The sequence below is a fragment of the Chiloscyllium punctatum genome, chromosome 27 (assembly GCF_047496795.1).
Source record: "Chiloscyllium punctatum isolate Juve2018m chromosome 27, sChiPun1.3, whole genome shotgun sequence".
Taxonomy (NCBI): Eukaryota; Metazoa; Chordata; class Chondrichthyes; order Orectolobiformes; family Hemiscylliidae; genus Chiloscyllium; species Chiloscyllium punctatum.
In genome coordinates, this window is record NC_092765.1 from 12,027,261 (window position 1) to 12,049,588 (window position 22,328).

General features: G+C 40.9%; 1 protein-coding gene across 11 annotated transcripts in view; it reads left to right on the plus strand.

Annotated features, from left to right (window-relative positions):
• The window catches only part of LOC140453422 (nuclear receptor coactivator 7-like), a 115,124-nt gene that overhangs the window by 89,005 nt on the left and 3,791 nt on the right, over nt 1-22,328 (plus strand). For 9 of the 11 annotated variants that reach the window (XM_072548079.1, XM_072548082.1, XM_072548076.1 and 6 more), the window contains 4 exons: nt 13,535-13,691; nt 17,550-17,672; nt 18,310-18,462; nt 18,553-18,648. In XM_072548079.1, the coding sequence (XP_072404180.1) occupies nt 13,535-13,691; nt 17,550-17,672; nt 18,310-18,462; nt 18,553-18,648 (529 nt within the window). The remainder of the gene's footprint in view (nt 1-13,534; nt 13,692-17,549; nt 17,673-18,309; nt 18,463-18,552; nt 18,649-22,328) is intronic. The other 2 variants (XM_072548086.1, XM_072548087.1) reach the window with 2 other exon arrangements.

Genomic DNA, 22,328 nt, shown 5'->3' on the forward strand with positions numbered 1-22,328 from the left:
TTTTTATCAAAGGATTGTGAATTTTTGGAATTCTTTGTCCAGAAAACTATGGAGACTCAGCCATTGAGCATGCCCACTACAGAAGTTGATAGAAAGTCGAGAGAAATGGAAATAGTCTGGGTTGATGGCCTCATGACAGAAATCCACTCCTGATCTTATTGATACCTGAAGCAGAGTCACAAGACTGAGTAGCCTATTCCTGCTCCTATTTCTTATGCTCCTATATTCACAAGCCGAATCATTATCAATGACCCTCTGCTGGAAAAGCATATATTCACTTATCAGATGAACCCAGTTAAAAATCATACAACACCAGGTTATAGTCCAACAGGTTTAATTGGAAGCACATTAGCTTTCAGAGCGACGCTCCTTCATCAGGTGATTGTCTGTGTCGATATGTGCGATCTTCTTGGAGATCCTCTCCACTTTAAGCCGGCGGTTAGTGGTGTCGATAGTAGTCATGATTTGGAGATGCCGGTGTTGGACTGGGGTGTACAAAGTTAAAAATCATACAACACTAGGTTATAGTCCAACAGGTTTAATTGGAAGCACCTGATGAAGGAGCGTCGCTCCGAAAGCTAGTGTGCTTCCAATTAAACCTGTTGGACTATAACCTGGTATTGTGTGATTTTTAGCTTCGTACACCCCAGATGAACCCAGTATTGGACCTGAAGGTGATGTAGCAAAGATTGAATAGCCTTGAGAGTTTTGACTGACTTAGCTTATGGGTGAAGAATGGTCAATTCAGTGAGGTATACGGTGGGATCATCAGTCCCATGGATTATTGTCTCAGCAGGACTGCAAGAGTGAACACAAGAAAACAGGGGAAATAAATGTGGAGTAAATTTTCAGTCTCTACCTGACAACAAAATCAGGAAAACTTATTTTGTAGTTGATGTGCACTAGTAATGGGTGGGAGGCAACCTCAGAATGGTAATCAGCAAATACTTGTACCATAAACAATATATATCTCTATTGTAATTCAGATTTTTGAGAATGAAGATTAACATCACTTTATCTTTTTCATTTCAAATGATTGCAGGTGACCTAATGAGAACTGCTTTGGAAGAGTAAGTGAGATAAATCAAGTGTAAATTCTGTGACTTAACATCAATAAAGGTTGAATCATTAACTCAGGTTATATCAATGATACACTGAGATTTAAATGTGTACTTTAACTCCCTCACAGTGACCAACCCAAACTTGTTCAATCTAAGATTTTAAGCTGCATCATGTGAAGCCAGTTCACACAGAGCAGGATTTGGATATCCCAGGGAAACAGTAACTTGCAATTAGATTGTACCTTTTAATCGTTTAAAAAATATTCACTTTTGTAGATATGAATGCGCAAAACATGTACCTAACGAGGAATGAAAAGTTCAAGCAGGATAACAAAAAAAAGTATTTTGAGGTTTTTTTTCTAAGAAGCAGAGGGACAAAAAGACTGAGGTAGGCCTCATTTACATTACACGTCTAAGTTCTATTCCTTCTTGCAAACCATGCCATTCTGAGGTTCCCCTGTCTTCTCCACAAGAATGCACCTATGTAAAAATAATGTTATAACACTTCCATATTTCAGCAGAAAGATTCACCTGTACTGTAAAGTCACCACAGTCCCAGAGGACCACAGGGCTGCTATCTCATCTGAGAGAGAGAGAGAAAGAGAGGGAGAGAGAGACGACTGACTATGAGTTTGACCTGAGGGTCACCATGCCTCTGACGAGGGGCGTGGTTGAGAAGTTGGGGCCCTTCATGGCAACCTCAGCTGAAGAGGAACCAAACCTGTGCTGTTGGCATCACTCTGTAACGCAAACCAGTCATCCAGCCACTGAACTAACCAACCCCTAATGAGCCAATTGACCTTAGCTCAGCTGGCTGGATGAGTGGTTTACAATGCAGAGTGACACCAATAGTGTGGGTTCAATTGCCACACCAGCTGAGTTTGCCACAAAGGTTACACCTTCTCGACTTTTCCCCTTGCCTGAGGTATGGCAACCCTCAGGTTAAACCACTACTAGTCACCTCTCTCTAATGAAAAAGAGCAGTTCTCTGGGACTAGGGTAACTTTTACCTCACCTGTAGGAAAGAAAAAAAAATTAGAGGGAGGGATTTGAAACAAAAGTATTTAATATTTATAAATTACAAATTTCAGCCAACTTATAAATTGGGAGCCAGCAATGTTCCTGCTGAATTTTGTTTAGAGTAAAAGGTTTTCGAATATTTAAAACAAAGCATCTCCCTTAACTTTGTTTTTTCTTCCCAGAACAAGAATTAAGCTTCAAAGGTTGGCCAGTTAGACTACACCTAGCATGAAACAAACGAGGATTTAGAGGAGCCTCACGCATGTTAATGCTCGGTCCCTCCATGGTAGCTACTGCAGTCTCAGAGCTTGCAACCCCAAGATTCGGGCTTATAATTCCACTAGTACCCAGTCATTAATGTACATTTGTCTTGTCAATTTGAACATTATTTATGGAAATTTAACATGTCATTTCATTTTTCACACCAAATGTTTGTGTTTTTTGATTACAGTAGAGGTCAAAGTTTCCTGTGCTTAAACAAGAGAGACTACAGTAGGATGAGGGAGGAGTTGGCTAAAGTAGACTGGAAGCAAAGACTTTATGGTGGGACAGTTGACAAGCAGTGGAGAACCTTCAAAGCAATTTTTCAACATGCTCAGCAAAAGTATAACAGGAAGGATTATAAGAAAAAAGGTAATCTGCCATGGGTGTCTAAGGAAAAAAGGGAGGCTATCAAATTGAAAACAAAGGCATACAAGGTGGCCAAGATCAGCAGGATACTAGAAGATTGGGAAAGCTTTAAAGGTCAACAGAAAGCCACAGAAAATAGCAATAAAGAAAAGTCAGAGAGAATATGAGAAAAAATCTAGCACAGACTTTAAAGACAGATAGAGTCATAGAGATGTACAGCATGGAAACAGACCCTTCGGTCCAACCCATCCATGCCGACCAGATATCTCAACCCAATCTAGTCCCACCTGCCAGCATCCGGCCCATATCCCTCCAAACCCTTCCTATTCATATACCCATCCAAATGCCTCTTAAATATTGCAATTGTACCAGCCTCCACCACTTCCTCTGGCAGCTCATTCATACACATAGCACCCTCTGCGTGAAAAAGTTGCCCCGTAGGTCTCTTTTATATCTTTCCCTCTCACCCTAAACCTATGCCCTCTAATTCTGGACTCCCTGACCCAATGGAAAAGACTTTGCCTATTTACCCTATCCATGCCCCCTCATAATTTTGTAAACCTCTATAATGTCATCCCTCAGCCTCCGACCCTCCAGGGAAAACAGACCCAGCCTGTTAAGCCTCTCCCTATAGCGGAATTCCTCCAACTCTAGCAACATCCTTGTAAATCTTTTCTGAACCCTTGTAAGTTTTGCAACATCTTTCCGATAGGAAGGAGACCAGAATTGCACGCAATATTCCAGCAGTGGCCTAACCAATGTCTTGTACATCCACAACAGAGCAGAAGTTTCTATAAATATATAAAACTAAAGAGTGATTAAAGTAAACATTGGTCCTTTAGAGGATGAGAGGGGCATTTAGTCATGGGACATGAGGAAATGGCTGAGGCACTGAATAGGTATTTGGTGTCGGTCTTCACAGTGGAGAACACAAATAACGTGCCAGTAATTGTCAAAGAGACAAAGGTATTTGAAAACCTGGAAGCAGTCATGATCATGGAAGAGGTAATGTTGGGCAAGTTAGTGAAGCTAAGGATAGACAAATCTCCTGGCCCTGATGGAATACATCCCAGGGTACTAAAAGAGATGGCAGGAGAAATAGCAAATGCACTTGAGGTAATTTTCTAAAATTCACTGGATTCTGGGGAAGTTCCAGCAGATTGGAAAACAGCAAATGTGACACCATTGTTTAAAAAGGGCAGTAGACAAAAGATGGGGAATTATAGAAAATGTTAAGTTAACTTCGAGTTAAGGGCAAGTCATGTTTAACAAATCTTTTGGAATTCTATGAAGACATTACCAGCACGTTGGACAATGGGGACCCAGTAGATGTGGTGTACCTAGAGTTCCAAAAGGCCTTCAACAAGGTGCCACACAAGATGCCTCTGCATAAGATATAAATGCATGGCGTTACGGGTAAAGTATTAGCATGGGTAGAGGATTGGTTAACTAACAGGAAGCAAAAAGTGGAGATAAATGAGTCCTATTCTGTTTAGCAATCAGAGACCAGTGGTGTGCCTTTGGGATCAGTGTTGGGACCGCAATTATTCACAATTTACATAGATGATTTGGGATTAGGGACCACATGTAGCGTGTCAAAATTTGGAGATGACATTAAGGTGAGTGGCGCAGCAAAGTATGTGGAGCACTGAAACTTTGCAGAGGAACATAGATACTTTAAGTGAGTGGGCAAAGGTCTGATAGATGGAATACAATGTTACTAAATGTGATGTCATCCATTTTGTTAGGAGTAACAGTAAAAAGGACTGTTACTTGAATGCTAAAACGTTGCAGCACGCTGCTGTGCAGAGGGACCTTGTGCATGAGTCGCAGAAGGTTGGTCTGCAGGTACAGCAGGTAATTAGGAAGGCAAATGGAATTTTGTCCTTCATTGCTAAAGGGATTGACTTTAAAAGCAGGGAGGTTATGTTGCAGCTATAAAGGGTGCTGGTGAGGCCACACCTGTAGTACTGCATGCAGTTTTGGTCTCCCTACTTGAGGAAGGATATACTGACACTGGAGGGTGTGCAGAGGTTTACTAGTTTGATTCCAGAGTTGAGGGAGTTGGCTTATGGGGAGAGACTGAGTAGACTGGGATTATATTCATTGGAGTTTAGAAAAATGAGAGGGGATCTTATAGAAATGTATAAAATTGTGAAGCAAATAGATGAGATAGAAATAGAAAGGATGTTTCCACTGGTGGGTGAAACGAGGGCATGGCCTCAGAATTAAGGAGGAGCAGATTTAGGACCGAATTGAGAAGGAACTTCTTCACCCAGAGGGTTGTGAATCTATGGAATTCCCTGCCCAGTGAAGTAGTTGACAATACTTAAGTATAAATGTTTTTAAAGCTAAAATAGATAATTTTTTTGAACAATGAAGGAATCAATGGTTATGGTGAGAGGGTGTGTAAGTAGAGCCGAGGCCACAAAAATGATCTTATTGAATGGCAGAGCAGGCTCAAAGGGCCAGACGGCCAACTCCTGCTCCTAGTTCTTATGTTCCTCACTACCCCGATGATGTGCGGTGTCATCAACACCCTGTATCCCAAATACTTGATTTCCCGTATTATACAAGAATCACTGATAAACTGGAATTATTTTGAAAGATGTGATGTGAACAAACTCAAGATCCTGTTTAGTTGCAAACAGGATAACCCAGCAATGTTAGTCATGTTAAGTTCCTGCTTGGAGTAATTTGTTTTTAAGAGAACTGACTGCATAGATAGTAATGTTATCGTGGCCTCCACCAGGGATGTGTGTGTGTGTGTGTGTGTGTGTGTGTGTGTGTTCTGCTTATCCTGAATGGAATCTGCTGGCCTATTCAGTTGAAAATACTGCTCCTTGAGCTGTAGATGATATTGAGCCTGGTTCTCATTCCAGATTGTAATCATCGTTGTCTAGGTGATGTAATATTACCTTGTTTGCGGTGAATGAAAGCTGGGCATTTGAACCAGAACAGGAGGTTTATTCAAGTTTATAGAAATATTTGAAACCACTGTTCATTTTGATTACTTTGTGCTGGCAGAAAGAGTATGTCGATACATTAAGGTCTCCTCGAGAGCTTGTGTTGAAAGTGATCCCATTTAGAAAGGTGTCTTGCTTTTTCTGCCAGATAAATCCACTGCAGTGCCTGCTTTATTTCTTCTAATTTAAGCCATGTGCTGACCTGATTAAACCTAAGTTGTCAGCTGACATTGAGAGGGAAAGGGAAGGGATGTGGGTGGTGAACTGGGTAGAGCAGAAACCATTGATTTAGTTTGGAAAAGCAACCTTGTAAACTTGAAAAGATCAGTAACATCATTTCTACAATCCATGCAACTCAGCAGCATACAAGGATCCATCTCATATATAACCATACATGCAAATTCTCGTGGCTTAGTGGTGATGTCCTTACCTCTGGGAAAGGAGGCCCAGGTCAAAGTCCCACCAGTTTGATAAGTGTGTCATAACATCAGTGAACAGGTTGATGAGAAAATACCTGAAACCACCCTCATGAATGGATAATCACTAAATTGTCCTCTAGAGTTTTGACTGCCCTTTGAAGTTTGTCACCATTCATACACTCCTGCTGTATTTGGGTAGGGCAAATCTGGACAGGATTTTTACACCTCGTGGTAAGGTGCTGGGGAATGTTGCGAAACAAAGAAGCCTTGGGGTGCAAGTTCATAGTTCCTTGAAAGCAGAGTCGCAGTTAGACAGGATAGTGAAGAAGGTGTTTGGTACACTTGCCTTTATTGGTCAGCCCACATTGAGTATAGAAGTTAGGAGGTTATGTTGCGGCTGTATAGGACACTAGTTAGGCCACTTATGGAATGCTGCATTCAGTTCTGGTCTCCCTGCTACATGAAAGGTTTTGTGAAACCTGAGCGTTTTCAGAAAAGATTTACAAGGATGTTGCAAGGGTTGGAAGGTTTGAGCTATAGGGAGAAGCTGAATAAGCTGGGGCTGTTTTCCCTGAAGTGTCGGAGGCTGAGGGGTGACCTTAAAGAAGTTTATAAAATCGTGAGGGGCACGGATAGGGTGAATAGACAAGGTCTTTTCCCCAGTGTAGGGGAGATCCAAAACTAGAGGGCATAGGTTTAAGGTGAGAGGGGAACGATTTAAAAGGTGCCTAAGGGGCAATATTTTCATGCAGAGGGTGATGCGTGTATGGAATGAGCTGCCAGAGGAAGTGGTGAAGGTTGGTATAATTACAATTACAAGGCATCTGGATGGGTATATGAATGGAAAGGGTTTAGAGGGATATGGGCCAAATGCTGGCAAATGGGACTAGAGTAATTTAGAATATCTGGTCACAATGGACGAGTTGGACCGAAGGGTCTGTTTCCATGCTGTATATCTCTATGACTACAGTTGAAAACAAAGGCAAGTCAAACAGTCAGGGCAGACAGGGTCAAAGCAGAGAACAAGGACTAATAAATTAAACTGCATTTATTTCAATGCAAGAGGCCTAAAAGGGAAGGCAGATGAACTCACGGTTAGGAACATGGGACTGGGATATCATAGCAATTACAGAAACATGGCTCATGGATGGACAGGACTAGCAGCTTAATGTTCCAGGATACAAATGCTATAGGAAGGATAGAAAGGGAGGCAAGAGAGGAGGGGGAGTGGTGTTTTTGATAAGGGATAGCATTACAGCAGTAATGAGGGAGGATATTCCCAGAAATACATCAAGGGATGTTATTTGGTTGGAACTGAGAAATAAGAAAGGGATGATCACCTTATTGGGATTGTATTATAGATCCCCTAATAGTCAGAGGGAAATTGAGAAACAAATTTGTAAGGAGATTTCAATTATCTGGTAGGTTATGGTAGGAGATTTTAATTTTCCAAACATAAGCTGGGACTGCCATAGTGTTAAGGGTTTAGATGGAGCGGAATTTTTTAAATGTTTACAAGAAAAGTTTCTGATTCAGTATGTGGATGTACCTACTAGGAAAAGTGCAAAACTTGACCTCTCTTGGGAAATAAGGTAAGCAGATGACTGAGGTGTCAGTGGGGGAGCACTTTGGGGCCAGCGACCATAATTCTATTAGTTTTAAAATAGTGGTGATAAAGGATAGATCAGATCTAACAGTTGAAGTCCTAAATTGGAGAAAGGCCAATTTTAATGGTATTAGGCAAGAACTTTCAAAAGCTGATTGGGGCAGATGTTCACAGGATGGCTGGAAAATGGGAAGCCTTCAGAAAAGAGATAATGAGAGTCCAGAGACAGTATATTCCTGTTAGGGTGAAAGAAAATAGGTATCGGGAATGCTGGATGACTGAAGAAATTGAGGGTTTGGTTAAAAAAAGAAGGAAGCATATGTCAGGTATGGACGGGATAGATCAAGTGCATCCTTAGAAGAGCATAAAGGCAGTAGGTGAACACTTGAGAGAAATCAGGAGGGCAAAAAAGGGACATGAGATAGCTTTGGCAAATAGAGTTAAGGAGAATCCAAAGGGTTTTTACAAATACCTTAAGGACAAAAGGGTAACTAGGCAGAGATCAGCAAGACGACCTTTGTGTGGAACCGCAGGAGATGGGAAGAAATAAATGAGTATTTTGCATCAGTATTTACTGTGGAAAAGGACATGGAAGATATAGACTGTAGGGAAATAGATGGTGACATCTTGTAAAATGTCCATATTACAGAGGAAGAAGTGCTGGTTGTCTTGAAATGCATAGAAGTGGATAAATCCCCAGGACCTGATCAGGTGTACCCTAGAACTCTGTGGGAAGCTAGGGGAGTGATTGCCGGGCCTCTTACTGAGATATTTGTATCATCGATAGTCACAGGTGAGGTGCTGGAAGACTGGAGGTTGACTAACATGGTGCCACTGTTTAAGAAAGGAGGTAAGGACAAGCCAGGGAACTATAGACCAGTGAGCCTGATGTCGGTGGTGGGCAAGTTGTTAGAGGGAATCCTGAGGGACAGGATGTACATGTATTTGGAAAGGCAAGGACTGATTAGGGATAGTCAGCATGGCTTTATGCTTGAGAAATCATGTCTCACAAACTTGATCAAACATTTTGAAGAAGTAACAAAGAGGATTGATGAGGGCAGAGCAGTAGATGTGATCTATATGGAGTTCAATAAGGCATTTGACAAGGTTACCCATGGGAGACTGGTTAGCAAGGTTAAATTTCATTGAATACAGGGAGAACTAGCTATTTGGATACAGAACTGGCTCAAAGGTAGAAGACAGAGGGTTGTGGTGGAGGATTGTTTTTCAGACTGGAGGCCTGTGACCAGTGGAGTGCCACAAGGATCGGTGCTGGGTCCACTACATTTCGTCGTTTAGATCAATGATTTGGATGCGAGCATAAGAGGTACAGTTAGTAAGTTTGCAGATGACACCAAAATTGGAGGTGTAGTGGACAGCGAAGAAGATTACCTCAAATTACAGTGGGATCATGATCAGATGGGCCAATGGGCTGAGAAGTGGGAGTTTAATTTAGATAAATGTGAGGTGCTGCACTTTGGGAAAGCAAATCTTAACAGGACTTATACACTTAATGGTAAGGTCCTAGGGAGTGTTGCTGAACAAAGAGACCTTGGAGTGCAGGTTCATATCTCCTTGAAAGTGGAGTCGTAGGTAGATAGGATAGTGAAGGCAGCATTTGGTATGCTTTCCTTTATTGGTCAGAGTATTGAGTACAGGAGTTGGGAGGTCATGTTGCAGCTGTGCAGGACATTGGTTAGGCCACTGTTGGAATATTGCATGCAATTCTGGTCTCTTTCCTATCGGAAAGATGTTGTGAAACTTGAAAGGGTTCAGAAAAGATTTAAGGATGTTGCCAGGGTTGGAGGATTTGAGCTACAGGGAGAGGCTGAACAGGCTGGGGCTGTTTTCCCTGGAGCGCTGAAGGCTGAGGAGTGACCTTATGGAGATTTATAAAATCATGAAGGCCATGGATAGGATAAATAAACAAAGTCTTTTTCCTGAGCTCGGGGAGTCCAGAACTAGAGAGCATAGGTTTTGGGTGAGAGGGGAAAGTATAAAAGAGACCTAAGGGGCAATGTTTCCCACGCAGAGGCTGGTACATGTATGGAATGAGCTGCCAGAGGAAGTGGTGAAGGCTGGTACAATTGCAACATTTAAAAGGCATCTGGATGGGTATATGAATAGGAAAGATTTGGAGGGATATGGGCCAGGTGCTGAAAGGTGGGACATCTGGTCGGCAGGGATGAGTTGGACCGAAGAGTCTGTTTCCATGCTGTACATCTCTATGACTGCTGCAATCCTGAGGCGAATCTGAAACTGACGGCTTTTACATCCATACCAGGGTCAAACAAGGTTGTGTTAGGGCTCCTCCTTTTTCATCTATCCAAGGGTCATCATTCATCAAATAAAAGATGATCTACCACCTGGTGTCAGCATCCAATATCACCTGGACAGGAAGCTGTTCAAAACTGCTTGTTTCTGAGCGAGAAAAAAACTCACCATCATGGACATCCACGACCTTCAGTTTGCAGATGACTGTTGCAAGATAGATTCTGCACAGGATGTACAAAAGACATTCAACTTCTTCAATACCTCATCTATAATGCTTGGCCTGTCCTTAAATGTCACCAAAATGAAGGTCCTGTACCAAACCTCCCTGTCCCATTTGGAAATCCCCTGTGCTAAGTAGAAGGGATGGCTCTGATATATGCGCATAGAATCAGAGATGTACAGCACGGAAACAGACCCTTCTGTCAAACTCATATCTATGACAACCAGCTATCCAAACCTCATCGTACTTCCCAGATCTTGGCAGCCACCTCTCCCAAGGGACTATCATCAATAAAGAAACCCAGGTCAAATCAACGGTGCCAGTGCTGCCTTCCTCAAGGTGCGATAAAGTGTCTTTGACAACAGGGATTCTCTGGAAGTCAATAATTGGCCTTGTTAATTGGCTGTTGTGTTGTGCAATAAAATCTGGAGCATCTACCAATGTCACATTAATATGCTCGAGAGCTTCTGCCAGCATTGTCTGCATAGAATCTTGGGGATCAAATGGACGAACCACCGCACCAATATGGACATCCTCCACGAGGCTGTGTCTGCCATAATGGAAGGCCTACTCCTGAAGAACCAACTCCAGTCGATGTGTCATTGCATTTGGATGCGTGAAAACTGCTTCCCTCAAATTGTTCTCTCTCCTAGCTCTGGCTTGGTCAACATTCAAGGGGCCGTCAAAGGAAGAGTTTTAAAGATATGCTCAAGGTCAACTTGAAGCACAAGAGGTATTGACACCACTGACTGGGAGGAGAAAGCTGCTGACCACTCAGCATGGCAGCTCCTGATCCATCAAAATGCAAGCAACCGTGAGGTGTAGCAACAGTGGCAGAGAAAGAAGGAAACCAATCCAGAGCCAAAAATTCTACTTCTTTATGCAATAATTGCTCCCATTGCAAGGAAACCTAAATTAGGTTTCAAAGCCTAGTCCAAAATTAGGCTCCTCAGTCAGCTAACCTGAGAAACATACTCAATTTTGAAGAACCATCAATCATGCTCAATTCAACGACACACTTAATCAAATAAAATCAACAAAAGCACAGCCAGAGACACCTATTATACTAGTTACTCAATCAGAAAATTAAATCAACCTGGGACATAATGAGTTTTTAAAGTCGGTTTTCAGGAGTTGAATGAGCTGTATGTGAAGGATGAGGTTGTTGCTGGTTTATTTGGATGGGAATTTCCTACTCACCATAATCTCAGTAATCGTGTCAAGGGATTAACACATGAGGTCTGTCTGATTTATCTTCTTTTGGCAATTTGTAGTAGCAGAAACAGAATAGGTATCCACAGTTCTTTTGGCAAATGAGAAATAAATCACTCTTTTAAGCATGTCTCATGGCATTTGTTCTAAGCATAGTTTCAAGCTACACAAACCTAAACGTACATACTTTTTTGCTGGCTGAGGTTCTAGCACTTCATTGTTGACAGAGTCAGTGAAGCTGTTTACTATGCTGGAAGAGAGCCAAGAGATTACACCATTCGTCATAGAGAGATGACATATAGTTATAAACATAAAACATTCAAAAGTTGCTTAAAATATAAGTTGTAACTTTTTTGCAATTAACATGAGGCTTCTGACCACTCCTTTTGTTGAACACTGTTATGTGATACTAGGGACCTGTGAATGTAGATTGCAAATAATTATCTACATCATCACAATGTTAACTAAAGCAGGCTCCTAATTAGTCAAGACAAGCTGTTTACAACTGTTTACAGCCCACTTTAAAAGCCCTATCTGTTGTGTAGATTGGTTCAGTCTTCTGACTGGAAAGACTAGCATATGAAGAATCCAATCAGTGAGTATGGATCTTTCTACTGTGGATAAGCTAGCCTTTTGTTAATGCTGTTTTAGGTTTTAAGGGTGTATTGAATTGAGGGTGATTACATATAGTGAATTATTAAGAGCAGCTGAATTGTAATGGTTGTGGAACTGGTGTTACTGACTGATTTCTTTTTTTGTTTGTAGAGTTATGGTCTTCTTCAAATTAATCTTTGAAATTTGATTTATTTAATCAGTCTTTCACATAATAACATTTGTTTAAGTAGCTTAGTGGTCTGAATTATCAGTTGTATTAATTGTTTACAACTATCTAACTTGTAGTACAACAATGATGATATGTTGGCTTTAAATTGGTAATTTTTAAAAATTTAGTTGATGCTAACTTGAATCAAACCTTTCTTTTGTATAGCAGTGGCAGAAATGTTTTCTATTCTAATGAACTGGAACCCAACACGTTAATGACTTGTTATTTGGTGGTGTTCCTGATTTAATATGGGAGTTAAGAATCTTGCATGAAGTAATTTACACCATTTAGAATAGTGTAGATGAATGGCTTCTGTCTAACACACATTCTGTAAGACCTGGTATTACACACTGATGCAGAATAGAAAGGACCATCTATTTAGCTTTCCTTTCACCATCCTCCTGTTGAGTACACATTCAATTGCATATTTCATTTCTAAAATAATGAAAGTGAATACCATTTAATTGCTTTTGGAAAAAAGTCCTTTTTTATTTATAAACAAATTCCTAATATTGCCTACTTTTATAATGTAGGTAGAATGGCCTTGCCAGTGTTTTGAAATTGTTCCTTTCGAAACCGTTAAAGAGCACATTAAAAGATTAAGTCTTCAGTGACTTTTCAAAAAATTTTTTGATTATGTCAAGTTCCTTGCCAAATGACAGATTTTATCCTTTTTAGAAGATCAGGATGATGTAGTAAGTTCTCAACAATTCTTTGTATTGCATGTGCATTTTAATTCTTTTAAGTAATGCCAAAGTCTATTAGTACCTAACTTTGTGTAGATAAAGCTGTTAATAGGCTGTATTTGTGCAAACGATGAGAATATTCACAACTTTAATTTACGATTGTCAGGGCTTTTGGATCTAAGCTAAATTATCCTGGCAAAATAAGGAGAGATGGTTTCTGATTGTGATGGGCACTCACTTTTTAAAGTGATCTGTTTTGTTGAATTCTTAACCCTTTGCTGGGTTCTAGTCTTGCTTTGGAGACCTTAGCACTTCAGCATGAGATTGGATGAGTTTTTTATGATGAGATCGTGACAGTATTTTCCCTTCCTCATGGACATAAACAAACAATCCCATGTTACTCCTTTTTTTAAGTCTCCCAGTGCTTTGGCTAACATTTTATATCTTACCCAACACTTAAAAACAGATTTATGGGAATCTATCTCACTATCTACCAAATTTCCCTACTTTGCAAGAGTACTCTTCAAAATGTATTACTTTGGCTGTGAAGCACTTGGGCTATGAAAAGTACTATATAAATGTAGATGTGTACTTTCATTTACTGTTCTGTCATGTAGAGTGGCTGAACTACATACATACCTGAAACATTGGCGACCTGATATTTATTTGCCTGAATCAATGGGTGACACGCAATTCCGTGACTTTGTTTTCCTCGATGGGAAGTGTGCGTTTCCCTTGAATGAGAAGCTTTTTGGACCTTTTGATGAGTGGGAGGTGAGTTAATCTTTTTAACTTGAGAATGTGTGCACAAATGAGGGTTGTGGGGAAGCTATTCTTCAACTATTCTGGTTTGCAATTCATATGCTCAATTGTGCATTGCCAGAAACAAGTCCAGTGTAAATGGTCAATGTTTTCTTTGCCAGTGACAGTCATTTCCTATAAAGACCACTTTATTATTGCTTATCCCTAATTAATGTTTTGATGCTTGTGAATCCTACTGAGCTGGTTCAGGAGTCTTGTAGACCAAATAAAGTAAGGATGTCAGATTTCCTACTCTGAGGATGTTGTAAGCTAGATTGGTTTTTGACTATTTGTGATAATAATAGCAACAATTGAATCTAGTTTTCAATTCCCGCTTTCATTTGCTCTAATTTTATCTCAATGCGGACAGTAAATTTGTCATCCTTTGCATTTTGCTTATACTCCATCCTGGTTGCTGGCATCTATTTTCAACTTAATGTCTTCCTTCCCTCTACCCAGCCTGACTTCCAAAGGATAATGAGTGCTTAAGGTGCAGGTTATTTAAACTTCCTCTATTGGAGGAGTGGAACCATTTGTTTACTTTTTTGTTTTTGAGATGCTGCTTTGAAAAAAGGAAACAGAAAATTGACATTCATCTCACTTTTTATCCCCCCCTAGAGATATAAATTTCTAACCTTGAGCATACTCATTTTTTTTTTCTTATTTGTAAAGCAGAAGCCTCCCAGCTGAAATAGACTAATATAAAGCTGCTGCAACTCTCAGGTCAGGTCAAGATTGGTTTTGAGTCCTGGAAGCTTCTCAGTCATATGACTGAGACTTACACTTGGGAACTGATACCAAAAGCAGGTGTCTTGCACAGTTGGGAACCAGATTTTAATTCTGCTGATACGTGGGATGGCTTATCCATTTTTGTTTGAAGAAGAATTTGCACTATATTGTATGACTCTAGTCAAGCCTCTATTTCTTGGTCTAAAAGCAGTGTGTAGCTTTTTGGGTTCTGGGCAGGCAATTGTTATTTATTGTACCTGACTCAAACTTCAGTTAGCTTTACAAGCATGAGCAGAGTGCATGCTTATCTGAATAGAAAACTGAATGTTTGTTTGCCTAAACTACCTGAGGTGATTAATGAAGATCAGATAGCAAGACAAAACCCTGGACACTGACGTTCTTAAAGGAGCTGATATGCTAAGTATGCAGGAGAGATGGTGGCATAGTGGACTAGTAATCCAGAGGCTCAGGCGAAAGCTTTGGGGGAGCATGGGTTTAAACCCTTCCATGGTAGTTCAGTTAATAAATCCTGGAAGATTATAGTCTTCAGTGGTGAGCATGAAACTAGAGAATTTTTTTGTTTTAACCTAACTCTTTGTTCCTGATATGAGCAGGAAACTTTTTTTTATCCTGTCTGAGTCCAGATAAGCAACATGGATTTGTCCTAAATATCCTCCTGAAATGGCCAAGCAAGATGTTCAATTCAAAGACAATTTGGGCATGTCCAATGAAAGAGTGACAGCATGATTTCTTTGCTTCATATGAAGAGTACTGATGAGAATGTAACCTACATTTCTAGGAAACACATTTTTATTAGGTTGCAGCAAAACAGGTAGTTGCCCTATTTATTTATACCATTTTTGTCACCCACCAGCCTGCTCACCTCTCTTGCCCTGCCCCAATGAGCACAAAGATCTAGTTAGTGAAATTAGGTGGAACTGATTATATAATGACTGGTCTCAATGGTTGTAAACTATGGAAATTGAGCAGGATTCCTGTTGCTTTTCATTACTAGGTGAGAGACAAAAACTGCAGAGGCTGGAATCAAAAGCAGACAGGCAGGAGGCTGGAAGCACACAGCAAGCCAGGCAGCGTCAGGAGATGTAGAAGTCCACGTTTCAACTGAAACCCTGAAGAAGGGTTACACCTGAAATGTTGATTTCTGCAACTCCTGATGTGTTCTTCCAGCCTCCTGCCTGTCTCCTTTCCACTAGACATGATTTCCTTGGAAACATTTGAGTGACTACAAATGTAAAGATGGATATAAACAATGTTTGAGGATGAATAGCTGACAATATTTTGTGTAAGAGTACATGATTAAAGGTAGTTTGAAGTGTAGAGAACTGATGACCTGCTTATTTTCCACTCCTATCTCAATCTAGCACCTCCGGTCTACTGGGGAAAGAGAAAGAAACCGAGACACACATTTGTTACTGATTTTTTTTTTTAAACTAGATTTGCAGCTTCTAGATTAGAATGGTGCTGGAAAAGCACAGTAGTCAGGCAGCATCCGAGGAGCCGGAAAATCGACATTTTGGGCAAAAGCCTTTCATCAGGAATAGAGGCAGGGTGCCTGCAGAGTGGAGAGAGAAATGAGGGGGGGTGGAGGTGGGGAGAAAGTAGCATAGAGTACTCTATGGCTACTTTTCCCCACCCCCTCTTCTTTATCTCTCCACTCTGCAGGCACCCTGCCTCTATTCCTGATGAAAGGCTTTTGCCCAAAAATGTCGATTTTCCTGCTTCTGGGATGCTGCCTGACCTGTGTTTTTCCAGCACCATTCTAATCTAGACTCTGGTTACCAGCATCTGCAGTCCTTGTTTTTACCTAGATTTGCAGCTTGCCTCCTTGACATACAAATGGTGGCTAGAATTTTTTATGAAGGTAAAGAAATGATTGCTTTTCATTTAAAACAGAACTAAATAGGTAACTAGTTAAATTTTATTCCCTATTTCTAGAACACTATGTACACGTGGTTTCCTTTTCAATCTCATTGTTTAATAATTTGGATTCTGTTGTCTAGGGAAATGCAGCATTAAATTGGATAAAATATCACGCTACATTGTTCTGTTTCTCTTCAAATGGTGGTTCCTAGAATAAATATAAACCAGCAATTTAAATGTTTGTAATGGATTGTTTATGCAGTTTTTGTGGCCGTAAGATTTTTTTCCTAAAGATAAAGCAAACTAACTTTGTCAATAAGCCTGACCTTTGTTGAACTCCATAGTTTAGTTGTACAGACTTGGTTCTTTCAAGGTAAGTAGATAGTAAGTAAACATTTCAAAGCAGGTTGGTTAGTTAATGTTTTGGGCATATCATTCACCAATTCTCTTTTTTTGAGATCTACATCTGGAATATTGCATCATGGGGATGTGGGCAACACTTTCAAGGCCAGCATTTGTTGCCTAGCCTTAATTGCCCTTGAAGCAGATTGCTGTACAATTCTAGGGGCCAATTAAGAGTTAATCACATGGCTGAGAGTCTGGAGTAACACACAGGTCAAACATAGTAGATCTGGTATATTTTGAGTGGACCAGATGATTCTTTACTACAATGAGTTTTGAGTTGTAGCAGTCTTAAATTTTGGTTCAAATTCTCAGTGGTTGTGATAGGATTTGAACCCATGCCCCCAGTGTTAGGCTTCTGGATTAATAGTCCAGTGGCTTTCCCACCACATCACTGTGACTCTTCCTTCTGTCTGTCCATTTTTTTTCCTCCCTCCATCATTTCCTCCCAAAAAAAGTTGAGATAAGCCTTGGTCCAAAACCAGATGTACACCCTAGCCTGACAGGTTCACAAGTGAGTCATTTAATTCAATGATTTACAGTAGAAGTATTCCCTACAATACTGTGCATAGGTAATTCCAGAAAGTCCTTGTTGTGATACAAGTAGTGATGCCCTTGCTGGTTGATGTCTCAGGACAAATCTTTGCCTACTCTAGTTTTAAATGGGTAGCCAGCAGTTGTCTGGGAATCTGCTGTTGGGATTTGATGTTTTTGTTTTATTTTGAAACAAAGTTATTAAATATGGATCCATCAGCGAAGAAGTAATAGTTCAATTGTGTTCTAGAACTGACTTTCTTCACCTGGTAATATAACTTCCAGATCATATCAGTGGAGGATGACCCAGTGAAACACTGCAAAGACATCTTTGATTCAGAATTTGGGAATATGGCACCTATTCTTCAGGGGAAGAGCAACTTACTGGAACCTTTTCATATTGAGACGGTGAGACCATCCCTTTTTTTTAAAAATCATTTTTATGCAAGTCTTTTCTGATCTCTTCTGGACTTCAATGTTCATGCTATTCTTTCTCCTGTATATTGGTTCTTGCTGCAATTTTTCTGAAACTAAACTGGCAACAATTTATCAGCAATATCTCTTGAACCACATTCCTTCCAGCCAAGTGCTATCATCAACCATGATCTAGTAAAAGGATGCATGGTGGCCCTCACTTTGCTTGTCCCACATCCTTGAAAGGTATCAGACTGGAGGTCCCTGACTGATTTCATATCCTGATGCTACTTGTTTTTGATATTTGGATCCTACATAACTTGAGACCAAACTAAAATTTAAATTTCTTAGATTCTGTCAGGATTATCAAGCTAAACCTACATTTTTTTTTGCTTGGTTCCAAGGGAACTCTTTCCAGAAGTAATAAGGAGACTGTTGGACACAATTGATAACTCTTCCCCAGTAGAAAAATCTACAAACCACACTTGATCCAGCCGAATATTATAATTAGCTCATTTTTAAAAAAATTAAGAATTAACCTTCATATGAATGACAGCTAAAATCATTAACTTTTTTCTGATTGGATTGACTATGCATTTATCTGAATTGTTCTACTGTATTAACTCTTTAGATTTCAAAATATTTACCACTTAGAACAGTGGGGCATCCATGGCTACTAGCATTCAGTACATATCTGCATGGCTTTAGTCTGAAAACCCTGTACCGCAAAGTGGCCAATGCTGATTCACCAGTGTTACTGGTTTTAAAGGACACGTGTGGTCAGGTATGGAGGAGTCATTCATATTGAATTATCTTATGTAAAACTTCTCAAAGGTTTAGCAAAAACTCCTTATTCGCTTGGTGTCAATTACAGGTATTTGGTGCTTTAACTTCTCACCCACCAAGGCCAAGTGACCGTTTCAATGGGACAGGAGAAACCTTTCTTTACACCTTTAATCCTGATTTTAAGGTATGTTTCAAGCAACATGGTAACCAAAGTTTTATGAACTAATTGTGTACCACAATGGAAACACAAATCTCTTTATCCTTTTTGTTTTTGAAGATTTTTCACTCTTTGCTGATTGTGTGGTCCAAAAGCTACTGACAGCCATCCAACACTACTCTCTAATGGCAAATCTATCAATGTTTAATTAATGGGCTGTTTTGTTGTAGAACATAGTCATAGAGATGTACACCACAGAAACCGACCCTTCGGTCCGACCAGATATCCCAACCCAATCTAGTCCCACCTGCCAGCACCCGGCCCATATCCCTCCAAACTCTTCCTATTCATATACCCATCCAGATATCTCTTAAATGTTGCAATTGTACCAGCCTCCACCACATCCTCTGGCAACTCATTCCATACACACACCATCCTCTGCGTGAAAAAGTTGCCCCTTAGGTCTCTTTTTATATCTTTCCCCTCACCTTAAACCTATGCCCTCTATTCTGCAATCCCCACCCCAGGGATAATACTTTTTTCTATTTATCCTATCAATGCCAATATAATTTTTATAAACCTCCTATAAGGTCACCCCTCAGCCTCTGATGCTCCAGGGAAAATAGCCCCACCCTGTTCAGCCTCTCCCTATAGATCAAATCCTCCAACCCTGGCAAAACTCTTGTGAATTTTTTTCTGAACCCTTTCAAGTTTCAGAACACCTTTCCAACAGAGGGGGGGGGAGAACCAGAATTGCATGCAATATTCCAACAGTGGCCTAACCAATGTCCTCTACAGCTGCAACATGACCTCCCAACTCCTGTATTCGTACTCTGACCAATAAAGGAAAGCATACTAAATGCTGCCTTCACTATCCTATCTACCTGTGACTCCACTTTCAAGGAGCTATGAACCTGCACTCCAAGGTCTCTTTGTTCAGCAACACTCCCTAGGACCTTATCATTAAGTACAGAAGTCCTGCTAAGATTTGCTTTCCCAAAATGTAGCACCTTGCATTTATCTGAATTAAACTCCATCTGCCACTCCTCAGCCCATTGGCCCATCTGATCAAGGTCCTGTTGTAATCTGAGGTAACCTTCTTCACTGTCCACTACACCTCCATTTGCGGTGTCATCTGCAATCTTACTAACTGTATATCTTATGGTCATATCCAAATCATTTATATATCCACAGATCAGTGCTGGGGCTACTGACTGTAATATACATAAGTGATCTAGAAGAGGTCATTGGTCTGATTAGTAAGTTTGCAGATGATCCAAAGACTGGAGTAGCAGAAAGCATAGGGGTCTGTCAAAGAATACAGGAGAGTTGGCTGGACAAGTGGCAGATGGAGTTCAATCCAGGCAAATGTGAGGTGATGCATTTTGGGAAGTCTAATTCTAGAATGAACTACACTGTAAACAGAAAAGCCTTGGGAAAAGTTGAGCATGAATTGGGAGTTTAGGTCCATTTGCCCTGAAGGTGGTTGCACAGGTTTAGATTAGATTCCAGACAGTGTGGAAACAGGCCCTCTAGTCCAACCAGGCCACACCTGACCCTCTGCAGAGTAACCCACCCAAACCTATTTCCCTCTGACTAATGCATCTAACACTATGGCAGTTTAGCCTGGCCAATTCAGTTGACCTGCACGTCTTTGGACTGTGGCAGGAAACTGGAGGAAACCCATGCAGACTCGGGGAGAAAGTGCAAACTCCACACACAGTCACGCAAGACTAGAATCACCCTGGGATCCTGGTGCTGAGGCACCAGTAGTAACCACTGAGCCACCATGCCAGCACAGTGGATAGTGGTCAAGAAGACATATGGTATGCTTGCCTTCATTGGACAGGGTATTGAGTACAAGAGGTGGCAGGTCATGTTAAAATTGGACAAGACATTGGTTTGGCTGCATTTGAATACGGTGTACAGTTCTGGTTGCCACATTAACAAAAAGATGTGGAAGCTTTTAGAGGGTGCAGAGAAGGTTTCAGAGGATGTTGTCTGGTATGGAAGGTGCAAGCTATGAAGAGAGGTTGAGCAGGCTAGTATTGTTTTCATTGGCGAAAAGGAGATTGCGGACCTGATTAAGGTCTATAAAATCATCTATGGTATAGACAGGGTAGATAGAGATAAGCTTTTTCCTCAAGGTGAGCGAGAAGTCACATGTGAGGGGAAAAGTTTTTTGTTAAAAAGGGGGCATACACGTGGAAAGTAGTTTAGGTAGGTGCCTGGAATGTGTTGCCAGCAGAGATGGCCGAGGCAGGCATGGTAGATTCATTTAATGTTCATCTGGAGAGATGCATGAATAGGTGGGGAGCAGAGGGATACAGATGCTTAGGAGTTGGGTGACAGGTTTAGACAGATTTGGCTCAAGCTTGGAGGGCTGAAGGGCCTGTTCCTGGGCTGTAAATTTTCTTTGTTCTTTGCATCTAAATGATGAAAAGTAGAGGGCCCAGCACAGATCCTTGTGGCACTCCACTGGTCACAAGCCTCCAGTCTGAGAAACTATGCTCCACCCTCTGCCTTCTACCTTTTGAGCCAGTTCTGTATCCAAATGGCTAGTTCTCCCTATATTCCATGAGATCTAACCTTGCTAATCAGTCTCCCATGGGGAACCTTGTCGACCGCCTTGCTGAAGTCTATATAGATCGCGTCTACCACTCTGACCTCATTAATCCTCTTTGTTACTTCTTCAAAAAACTCAAATCAACTTTGAGACGTGATTTCCCACGCACAAAGCCATGTTGACTGTCCCTAATTAGTCCTTGCCTTTCCAAATACATGTACATCTTGTCCCTCAGGATTCCCTCCAGCAATTTGCACATCACCAATGTCAGGCTCTCTGGTCTATAGTTCCCTGGCTTGTCCTTACCAACTTTCTTAAACAGTGGCACCATTTTCGCCAACCTCCAGTCTTCCAGCACCTCACCTGTGACTATGGATGAAACATATATCTCAGCAAGAGGCCCAGCAATCACTCCCTCGCTTCCCAGAGTTCTAGGGTACACAGGATCAGGTCCTGGGGATTTATCCACTTCTATGCATTTCAAGACATCCAGCAGTTCCTCCTCTGTAATATGGGCATTCTTTTTCCCAAGATGTCACCATGTATTTCCCCACATTCTATATCTTCCTTGTCCTTTGCCACAGTAAATAATATTGATGCAAAATACTCATTTAGTATCTCTCCCATGTCTTGCGGCTCCACACAAAGGCTGCCTTGCTGATCTTTGAGGAGCCCTATTCCATCCTTACTTACCCTTTTTGTCCTTAATGTATTTGTAAAAACTCTCTGAATTCTCCTTAACTCTATTTGCCAAAACTCTTTCATGTCCCCTTTTTGCCCTCATGATTTATCTCTTAAGGATGATACGCCTGCCTTTATACACTAAGGATTTACTCTATCCTGTCTATACCTGCCATAGCCATCCTTTTTTTTTAACCAAACCCTCTTTCTTGAGTCATCCAGCATTCCCTATACCCACCAGCCTTTCCTTTCGCCCTAATGGGAATATACTGTCTCTGCACTCTTGTTATCTCATTTCTGAAGGCTTCCCATTTTCCAGCCGTCCCTTTACCTGCAAACAATGGTCTCTAATCAGCTTTTGAAAGTTCCTGCCTAATACCGTCAAAATTGACCTTTCTCCAATTTAGAACTTCAACTTTTAGATCTGGTCTATCCTTTTCCATCACTATTTTAAAACAAA